Source organism: Hevea brasiliensis, chromosome 11 (assembly GCF_030052815.1).
Source record: "Hevea brasiliensis isolate MT/VB/25A 57/8 chromosome 11, ASM3005281v1, whole genome shotgun sequence".
In the NCBI taxonomy this organism is placed as follows: domain Eukaryota; kingdom Viridiplantae; phylum Streptophyta; class Magnoliopsida; order Malpighiales; family Euphorbiaceae; genus Hevea; species Hevea brasiliensis.
The window spans coordinates 6,458,989-6,470,003 of record NC_079503.1 but is presented as its reverse complement, the minus strand read 5'-3'; the positions used below and the strand labels follow the sequence as shown (position 1 = coordinate 6,470,003).

The 11,015-nt window shown below is 36.9% G+C and overlaps 2 protein-coding genes across 3 annotated transcripts; one reads left to right on the top strand and one right to left on the bottom strand.

Moving 5' to 3' along the window:
* Window positions 1–1,136: 1,136 nt before the first annotated feature.
* Window positions 1,137–5,209, top strand: LOC110649532 (guanine nucleotide-binding protein subunit gamma 3). Of its 2 annotated transcripts, XM_021804123.2 has the most exons (7): window positions 1,138–1,632; window positions 2,133–2,296; window positions 3,379–3,431; window positions 3,608–3,652; window positions 3,744–3,788; window positions 4,030–4,471; window positions 4,792–5,209. In XM_021804123.2, exons 1-7 carry the CDS (start codon window positions 1,545–1,547, stop codon window positions 4,795–4,797), a joined length of 843 nt encoding a protein of 280 aa, XP_021659815.1. In that variant the 5' UTR covers window positions 1,138–1,544; the 3' UTR covers window positions 4,798–5,209. The 2 variants fall into 2 exon arrangements, with proteins under 2 accessions (XP_021659814.1, XP_021659815.1); XM_021804122.2 differs by lacking the exon at window positions 4,792–5,209 and having other exon boundaries at window positions 1,137–1,632; window positions 4,030–4,684.
* A 1,583-nt stretch (window positions 5,210–6,792) lies between these two features.
* On the bottom strand, window positions 6,793–9,547 carry LOC110649536 (subtilisin-like protease SBT1.8). Its single transcript, XM_021804130.2, has 2 exons — window positions 7,812–9,547; window positions 6,793–7,704 (listed from the first exon to the last, which is right to left on the bottom strand). Exons 1-2 carry the CDS (start codon window positions 9,424–9,426, stop codon window positions 7,034–7,036), a joined length of 2,286 nt encoding a protein of 761 aa, XP_021659822.2. The 5' UTR covers window positions 9,427–9,547; the 3' UTR covers window positions 6,793–7,033.
* Between the last annotated feature and the right edge of the window lie 1,468 nt (window positions 9,548–11,015).

Genomic DNA, 11,015 nt, shown 5'->3' with positions numbered 1-11,015 from the left:
GGTGTGCCAATTTCATGTAACAAAACAATAATAATAATAATAATAATAATAATAATAATAATAATAATAATAATAATAATTACTATTTGATTTAATTTTTTAATTTGATTTGCTAAAAAATTCACCGATTTGTTTTAATGGGCTCTGGGTTGGGTTCACTGAAGCCCATAAAGACTAGAAGGAGAAGATACTTGAATTGAGGCAGCATCCACTCAGCACGCACCCGGCACACGATAACTTCGTTTCACCTTGAACTGCTAACCTGCTTTTCTCTTTTTTATTTTTTATTTTTAAATATTATTTAACCGCGGTGGCGGTGGATGTAAATTTGGAAAAGAGCAGGAATATGCATCATCGACTTGTCGTCTCAATGTCGGACCCCAGAGGCATCAGGATTTCAGGACCCCACGAGTGGGTGGGTCCCATACATTTAGAAGCGTTCTCACGCTTAGGAGGGCGAGCGTGGATCCGAAGGTGGGTTTTGTGGTAGTGGGCCGTGATGAAAATGCTTGGTTAGATCCATGAGATGAAGCCGAGAGTGGTTTTTGCTTTGTTCGCAAGTATAACAAGGCGCCGTGAACGACAGTCACGTTGCTTTCCCTAACCTATGAAACGTCCACTTCAATTTAGTTTTCTCTTCTTTTAAATAATTCTTTTTTTTTTTATCAACTGTTTATTTTTATTAGTAATTTTATTTATTTTTAAAGATAATCAAATAAAATTATATTATCAAAAATTTTAACAATAAATCTCAATTTTAACTTTGTTTTAATGTTTGATTACAACCTCTTGTATTAATATTATGAGTCTACATTTATTAATGAGTGCTTAACTTGCTTCATTATTATTATTTTTTAATGCAATTGACTTCAAATAAGATTTAAATTAGAAAATTTATGAATTTGGAGAGAATCTTAATACTATATTTGCTTCATAATTTATATTAGTAATTGTTTACTCAAGTGAGACTTTAACCTCCAAGAACAAAGATACAATTATCTTGAATAATCAATTATTATTGATGTACCTTTGTGATTGTATTGCCTCATTTGCTAAACTATAATATAATGTGTTGAGTGATGAGGTAGAAAAAGACTGTAGATCTGAAATATTCTGAAACAAGAAGATATAAGTCGAAGAGGGGTGAAGGAAAAGCAAAGATTCCAAGTGAGTGAGAATTGTAAAAAGTAAGTAGAGTTGATTGAATCAAAGATCATAAGAGATTACCCATTGTGGTCATAGTTTCTCTTTTGTCTCAAAATCAGAGCAGATTCGAGGTTCAAAATTCCAACTCCCTTCTCCATTAACACAAAAAACTCTTTTCTCTCTCCTACGCAGCCATCACGTGTCTATCTCAGGTACTTCATCGTGTTTTTCGCTTCTACTCTGCATCCACCACCCCACCAGCGAGACACTGGCTCAGAAAATAATACACCCACATCACAAGGACGCAGAGCGACACAGGAGGAGCGGAGATTTCTGGACTGAAAACTCACTCAAATTCGATCAAGACTCTTTCTTTCTTTCATTTTTTTTAAGCAAAAATGCAAAATGGGTTCGTACTCAGAGTTGCAGGCTTTTCCACAGCCGTCTTTACCATTATTACCACTATCATTATTACCATGCACAAAGGTTTGTGTCTTCAGAAATACCAGATCTCTCTCTCTACACGCACAGTCTGTGACAATAATGACTCTCTTTTTATCCGTATTATCTCTCTTTTTACTCTCCCTTAACTCCCCATTAATCCTCGCCCTGCAACCTAAACGCCTTCTGCTATAAATGACACATTTACATCCATATGTACTGCCCTGCTCTGCTCTTGTTTCAGCTTCTGCCGCTGCTCTCTTTTTTTCCTCCTTTCTTTTTCTTTCCTTTCTTTTTTCTCTCTTCTGGGTCGCAATTATCCTTGTCAGATCATGTAATTACTGCCTCTGCCACCCTCTAAACTTTTCGTATGCTATAGCATTCACACCTCACATTTCTTCTTCTCCGCTTCTTCTTTGTCCGCTACTGTTTGCTGCTAGTGGTTGCTTTGTTACTTCTTCTTCTAGTACTACTTGCTTTGTTTCATTTTCGCATCTGTTAATTTTTTTTTTTCCTGGTGTTTTCTTGGAGAGAATAAATGGCAGAAAGTTATAGAGTAGTGGCTACAGCTAAGTCGGGTTGCTCTTCCTCGGTGCCCTCGTTGCCGCCGCCTTGCCCAAAGTCTCCACCTGAGTATCCAGATTTGTATGGCAAGCGCAGGGAAATGGCTAAGGTGCAGATGCTTGAGAGAGAAATTGGTTTTCTAGAGGTACGTTTTGAATTTGCTTACTTTTCTTTAAATTTCTTTAGTGCACTAAGTGCATGACTGCAGTGAAATAGAGGGGAAAGGAAAATTTAAACTGCTTCAACAATGGTTACTGGTCTATTAATTTATGATTGGAGAAACTCATTTTTTTGTGTGGCAATATTTCATAAGCAAGACTTGGTAACTTCTTCTTTTAAGTCGAATTTTTTTGGAGGTACAACCTTTCTTGTTGAGAAAATTGAATTGAGGCATAAAAAAGAACCATCAAACACAGGAAGCAGAAGATGGAAATTGGTCATTTCTGGATGGGTAGTCTTTGCCCTGGTGCATGAGGTTCTGACATGTAACTAATCATGACATGGTATTGAATCTATATGTTGAATATTATCTAAATTGCTGAAACTGCTCATTGTTGCTCACTGTATTTTCACCTAACCATCAAATTCAAGCCTTTTCCCTGCACTAAGAAACACTTCTTGGGTAGGCTCTTTACATGCTCACATAGCAAAAATTCACAGTATCTTGTGGAATTAGACCATCTCCCTGGCCTAAGAAAAAACGTTTGTACTAATAATTACAGAGATAGTAGAAATTTTATATATATATATATATATATATATATATATATTTGTCAACAGAGATGGTAGAAATTAAGAAGCAAACAATCACACAAGAACATCTTAAAGTTATTAGACATTGCAAATGATTTATAGTAGAACATTATTTTCGGGTTTATTCCGTCAATTTTCTTTGACTAAATTTGCATGTCCGAGAGTAAATCCTCTCATAATCTCAGATTTCCAAAATTTTCTCAGAGATTTTCTTCATATGTGTAAAAAGAAGATGTGGCTATGGTCTGAACGTGGTCCTAATTGAACACCATGTGATAGGTTTCACTAATGATAGAAAATCAGTAATTTCCTTTTTTATGATAAAAGCTGAGAAATACAATTAAAACGTCTGTATCTATTAATTCATATCATGAAGTTTGTGCACCGGCAGAACTCAAGCAATGCAAACAAGTCATTAATCATTCTCTCTTGTTCTTTTTGTGTTTTTATTATCTTTCATTTCACTTTGAGCAGGAGGAACTAAAATCTGTTGACAGTCTGCAGCCCGCATCCAGATGCTGCAAAGAGTATGTTGGTTTCGCATTTGCCTTGCATAACTTCTAATCCGCCAAAATATTTTCTGTAGAAATATCTCACTGCTGCATTTTCGATGTTGGATTATATTTTGATAAATCTGAGATAGGTGGAAATTCTGTTCATCTGTGATCAGCTAGTTGTAACTGATTGAAGTAACATTCTGCAGGGTCACTGAATTTGTGGTTGCTAACCCGGATCCTTTAATGCCAACGTAAGAAAGTTGACACTGTTCTTTACATGTTTTCTCTCTATTTGTAAGCGGGGAATATTAGCCTTATGTTCTCCTTTTTCCTTTCAAGCAGAAATCGAAAGAATCGAAGGTCTTGTCGATTCTGGAAGTGGCTGTGGTACTGTTTTCTTGTCCTTTTGACATATGTTCTGTATCTATATACCCTATCAGTATAGTTAATAATTTTACTCAAACTTCATATTAAAATGATTTTATTGTACTCAATTCCAAATTAAAAAGGGAAAAAAAAATGGTGCAATTTATCAGCTCATAAGATTGACTAGCATTTAGTAAAAGGACATAACTTCAGTTCACACAATTAAGCACTCATGCCTTTAATCTGCTTTTGTGGCTTGCAGTGGAATACCCTGCTTTAATTTCTCATGGATTTGTTGTTGCTGCTACTCGGGATGCTCTTTGCGCATACACTTGCCCCGCTGTTGTGACTGCAACTGCAACTGTGATCCATGTGACTTATGTAACTGCTGTTCATGTATTCGCTGCCCAGCACCCAATTGGCGGTGTTGCTCTTGCCGGAGCTGTTGCCCTTTCCCTTGCTCTTGCTCTTGCTGTTGCCCTTGCTCTTGCTCTTGTCCTTGCTCTTGCTCTTGTCCTAGATCCAGTTGCTGTAGAAACATTTCATGCTGCAGTGACTGCTGCACGTGTGGATTTCCTTCGTGCCCAGATTGCTCTTGCTGCAGATGTTCATTCCCAGAATGCAGTTGTTGCACATGGTTATGCTGTTGTCCTAGATGGACATTCTCTGCTCCTAAATGTCCTAAAAGCCCCAAGTGTCCTGAGGTACGCCTTTGTTCCAATTGCACAAAAACATGCTGTAATCCATGTTGTCTATTCTTTTAGCACATGAGTCGTGCAGTATTTAAAAGCCTTTTCTCCAGCAATACCATTCAATTTCTACAGAGAGTATATTGTTAGGAACTTGTAATTTATTTTGCTTGCTTGAGCTTGCCTTAGATTGTTAAATCTTTCTCAAGGAGTTGTTCTTCAATTCAATTGTCTATGTGGCTAAAACTATTACACATGATACTCACAAACCACATAGGATTATTGAGTTAAGAAGCAATTTAACATTTTCGTTTTCTTGGCTTCAAATATCATAGATTTGAGCTGAACCCTTGAGACATGGTGATTCATTCATGCACATCCATAATTCAAATATATGGACCTACCAAATACTGGTGCAAATTAATTGAACTGGCAAGCCATATTCTTGATGGCTGATGGTTGCTGCTGGCCTCTAGCTTCCTGCAAAGACTGAAACTACAGGGAGTTGTCTTTTTCTTCACTTCTATAAATTATAGCTATTCAAGATAAGGTTATATACGGGCCGGCTTTCTATCTGTCAATAATACAAGAAGGACAGCAGGGTTGCAATAGTGGTAAGCTTATCAAACAAAGAACCAATAATTTAAGTTTTAGAGCATCAACTTTGCTGACCATTACTAGTATTAGAAATAAATAGTGTCAAGAGAACATTCAGTCAACTGGTGAAGAATAATACATAGTTTCTGTGCAAAAGTAGTCGCTTGCATTAGTCGCTCAATAGTTGCAATATGGGATATTAGATTCTACAAGTACGCTATACAAAGACCAAGAGGGTAGGATTCGTTATGTCATGTTGCCCTATTTCCTTGGGGATGGCCCCGTGGATGAGTAGCTTGAGGGTACATATTTTCCATTTAGGGCCCAGGGATCGATTCCCACTTGAGCAATCATGTTGGTCCAGGAAATATTGGTTTAAGAAAGAGTACGAGTTGGCATCTGGTTCTTTTAAATCCCAATATTTAACCATTAAAGTGCCAAGCAATTTTTCATAAGCTTTTTCTATAACAAAATGGATCCCAACTCCAACTGTGAACTTTATAACAGAAATGAAGAGTTAAACAAAACTAGTTTTGTTTTACCCCAAAAGCAGTAAACAACGGTTTAATTATAATCATGGGTGATAAACAAAGAAAAGGTAGGTATATGAGGTGTTGACACGTGTCTGAGAGATTTGGATTAATGGGAATGGATGAGCAAACTTTGACTTCGTAGGACCACTTTACTATCTCCTAATTTTGGAGTAGCTTTCTTTAGGGAGGATTCTATTGGGACATAATGTAAAATATGGTCTCCCCATTGGAAGATGATCGGTATTTATAGAGCTAGGGAGCCAATGTTTACTTGACATTTGTAAAGTCCTGTAAATGGGCCGTCTTAATCACTAAAATCTATTTGTGGGATCCAATTAAATTACCTTTAATGATAATAGTTCTGGTACTTTGAGTTCAATAAGGAAATACAATAATCGGTTGGATGGGCATAGTAGACTCCCTATCCGACTAGTTTGCTTGAGAGGACGAGTGCACTAGCCTTCCAACGAAAAGTTTTAGAGCTCCAACGGGTCGGAAATTAACATGAATCCAAGTTTAGGGTTTTGGACCTCCGATTCTTGCCTTCTCAAGCGGTCCACAGTGTAATTGACGCGATGGAAGGTTCTGAGTCTGGAGTTTATATATCTTATCATCACGTTAATTATGCAATTTATTGACATATTCCTGTAATATGAGATGAGCTTGTTGTGGTGAGCCCATATGGCTAGGCCTTTGATCATCCATGGTTATAGACTTTGATATGAGAGTTAGTCGGCGTCTGTCTTCGGCTCAAGATGACGGGTGACACGGGAACAGGTTTGTAAGTCCCGTATGAATCTAGAATTACATCTTACAAAAACTAAAAGGAAAAAGTAAGAAAAACAAATAGATCAAAAGTTCCAATTTTAAAGGTGTCATCGACCATCGAAACATGATTTTTCTAAGAAACAATCATATGGGTAAATAAAAAATATATATATTATTCATCCGTAGCATGAAAGAGAGGAAAAAAAAAAAAAGAAATTATTTGGTACAACATTGTAGCAAAGTCACATAGATTTGGTGCTTTATATTACTAGATTAGTAGTGATGCTCCGTATAATTGGATTAATCATTCAATAGCTTAATTTTTTTATATTGTCCTCCTTTTAAAAAAAAAAAAATTATATTCCCTCAATTGAATTTAGGCAATAATTCAATTCCACCTGCTTGTTATCACAATTCAAACTCGTATGCTGAAGACCATTCCACTAATAAATTGTATGCCATTCCATTACGTTAGTTTTGGAAGCATACATTAATAAATAAACCTTATGGCTTATCCAGTTGTCTATTTCTAATGGCGAAACGCCAAAAAAAACATAAAACAAGTCCAAACTCTAGTTTTTCTCCCATGGATCTGCGACTCTCTGAAGCTCTCTTTCTTGAGCAAAGGCCCAACAAGCGAAAACCCATTTTGAACAAACTAACAAGTTCAAAAAAGAGCTCACAGCTGCCTCCAACCGAAGGCAATTGGGCTTGTCACTTGGTGCTGTGCATTTCTCCATGCTATTGAACCAAATTCATACCTATCAGCCTGGTTTACACCTTTCTTTGCCACGAAAGTCACTGTGTATCTAACTTTGTCTCCTACATTTCTGAACACAAGTTTGGTGGGATTCACTTTCACCACCACCGCAGGTGGCGCAGTCACAGCCACTTCATATACAGACCCTGCCTCCCCCACATTGGTCAATTCTCGGGTATACCTTACAACCCTTTTGTTCGCAAACACCACCGAGAATGATGGGTAATTGAGCTCACCTGGGTCGTTGAATTTCCTCGAACAAGCAACGTTAGGACGCTTAACAATGGCTTGAACACGATCAATGGAATAACCAAGCGAGCACAAGAATGTTACGTACTCGTCAGTTGAGATATCATAGACGAGGCCCGGAGAGAGAGCTCTGTGTGGGTCGACATGGCCAGAACCATGAGAAAAAGGGTTGGAAAGCGCACCAGTAACGCTCCCAGCATCCCGCAAGGGGGAATTGGTGTTGTCGACGACGTAGGCGGTGGTCATGAGGGCCGACTTGATTGCGCTTGGGCTCCACCTTGGGTAGGCAGCCTTGAGCAATGCAGCTACTCCACTAATATGTGGGCAAGACATGGATGTTCCTGCACAGATTTTGTACATCAATAAAACGCCAGCAAATTTCGCATGCCGAACCTAACGTAACTTAGGAAAACGAAAACCTTATAGAAAAATGACCGTTGGGAATAACCTGAAATAATGTTGAATTGAGTCTTCCTGCTATCCGTCTCCAAGCCAGTGGGTCCTACAGCCTCTGACCATGCAGCAAGGATGTTGACTCCAGGGCCAATCAGATCAGGCTTCAAGATTTGCGGTGTCACTAGATTAGGACCTCTAGAGCTGAACGCCGCAACCACCGGCGACGGCCGCACGTTCAAAACGGTCCCACCAAAACTCAACAAAGCAGTTGGATTTTGATGGGTCTTTACATACTCCCTAATCATATCACCCGCCTTCCTCCCCACCGCCACTGCCGGTAATAAATGGCTGTCCGCCACCAATTCCTCACCGCTCGACTCTGTGTTTGCCAGTATCATCCCAATCCCACCAGCGTCACGGACAACCGCACCCTTTTCTACTCGGGCGTTTATTCCTCTATCGCAAACCACCACTTTCCCACGAACGAAAGCCGGTTCGAGAGAACCGGGCAAACACAAATTGCTTGAAATGTTTCCCTTGTTGTAAACCAAGCCCAACTGTTTATTCCCCATTCCCGTTCCACTATAGAGAGAAACGCCAGTAAACCGGTTATTGTTACCCAACAGAGCGTAAGCCGGGAAATCCCTGTCCAGAGTTCCAGCTCCAACGGTCATGATCCAAGGAGCCACATTAGCCAAAGTGGCTTTATTGGGTCCGCTGTTACCGGCGGAGCAAGAGACGAAAATTCCCCTCTCCATTGCAGCAAAAGCTCCAATGGCAATGGTATCGCGGTAATACGGAACGGATCCGCCACCAAGAGAAAGCGAGAGCACGTCCACACCATCTTCAATGGCCCGATCCATGCCTGCGAGGATGTCGGATCCAAAACAACCAGTATTCCAACACACCTTATAACTCGCGACTCGCGCGTGCGTGGCCATCCCACGGGCGGTGCCACTGGCGTAGCCTAGCAAACTAGCATTGGCCACTTGAGACCCGGCGGCTGTGCTGGCGGTGTGAGTTCCATGCCCGTCTTGGTCACGAGGAGACTCGATCTCTTTAGGCTTCTTCAAGTAACTACCTCCAGTTGCCATATGGTAGCCCTTTGAAAAATAACGAGCTCCAATCAACTTCTTGTTGCAGAGTTTAACATTGAAATCTGCAGCAGACTCACACTCACCTTTCCACCGAGTTGGGATTTCAGGCATACCCGTGTCATCGAAACTCCTAGACTCGGGCCAAACCCCAGTGTCAAGCACCCCAATGATAACATCATGAGAGGCTTGATCGATATCTAAAGTGTTATGCCCATCGAACAGGCCCAAATCAGTGTTGAGACCAAGAAATTCAGGGGTGCGAGTGGTGTGAAGAGAGTAGACAGTGTCTTCATAGACATCAAGAACGGCTTCGGAGTTTCTAAGGAAGTCGGCCTCCTGGGGGTCAAGGAAGGCAGCAAATCCAGGAAATGCGGTGGTGTAGGCATAGAGAAGGGAGTCAGAGGTGGAAGTGATAGATTTGAGGCTAGAAGTGTACCAGTCGTGGTGGGTGGCGAATGATTGAGGCTTGGTGTTGTGTTTCATGTGGACTATGTAGACTTGCTTGGCGGTGGCGGAGAAGGAGAGGGCTAGGAGGAGAGAAAGGAAAGAAAAGCAGGCCATGGAGGCCATGGCTGTAAATTGGTTGTGCAGTAGAATTAGAAAGCAATGAGAGTGAGATCGAGTGATTATGGGTTAAATAGAGAAGAAGAAGGGTCGTTCAAACCCAAACACAAGGCTGCTGACTGTCAGAGTGGCAAATTATCATGTGCATCAAGTCTCATACTTAAATTTAAGGAGCGATTATTTTGTGAGTGATCAATTCAATGCACTATTATTTAATGAATTGGGTGCTTATGCTTAGGGGTTAATATTACTCTATTCAAATTGAATAAATCGAATTAAATTATTTTAATTTAATAATTTAATTTATTTTTTAAAATAATTAAGTTTGATTTGATTTTATATTATAAAAATTTTAATTATTTTGATTCGATTCGATTTTAAAAAGAAAAAAATTGATTAAACTAAATAGTGTTATTAATTTTTAAATTAATTTATTTTTATGGAGAATTTATGAATTATATGTAATTATATATATATATAAATTGTTTAATTTCATTAATTAATGATTATTAGATTCAAATCAATATCAAAATTAGATAAATAACTTAAAAATCAAGTCTAAATTAAAAAATAATTAAAAATTAAAATGATCAATTTACACCGAACAGAATCGGAATAGAGCTATTCTGTTCGATTTAATTTTTCATTCATTTTGATTCGATTTTGTTTCTAAAATATGTAATTTAATTTTCATGATTTAGTTCGATTCGATTCGGTTCGATTTAGTTTGAACCAAATACTAACTCAACTTATGGTGCAAAAAGCCTTTCACTAAAAATAAGTTATATAAATATATAAAAAAAAAGCTTTAAAAAAAAATATTTTTGCCACCTTTCTTTAATTTAATTTTAATAATTTATTTCTCAACTATGCAACTCATTTAGAAATTTCAACTATTTTTTACTGTTTAATAATTTTTATCAATACATTAAAAATACTTTTATCATAATAATATTATTATTTTATATAAAAGTTAAAATTTTTATATAAAAATATTAATATTTAAATTCTTAATTTTTATATTATAAAATGAATATTAAATTATTAATACAACTTTAATAACATCATCTTTATCCTAAAATCATGACAGTAAAAGCAAGTTTTTTTTATCACAGTAAAAGCAAGTTACACAAGTAAAAAGAGGGGAAAAAAAGTGTAAAAGAAATGTGATTGGTCAGCTTTTGACAGGGTAGCATTAAAATAGGAAAGTAGGGAAATTATTGCGTGTATTTTTTACAGTGTTGTTAAATCGTATAAATATTTAAAATTTTAAGTATTTATGTTTTTAGTAAGAACGCTTATTAATTATTCATAAATAATTATATATTTAATTAAAATATTTATAAATTATTAAAAAATAGTTAATATATTTAATAAAAAATAATTTATAAATATATTTATTATTAAAATAATATTAAATAAGATTTATAATAAAATTTTAAAAATTAAATAAAAATAATATAAAAAATATGTAATTAAATTAACTTATAAATACATGATTTATAAATATTAAAATAAAAAAATAAAAAAATTATTTTTTTAATTTATAAATTTAAAAATTATTTTAAATAAATAAACAACTTTTTTTAAAAAAT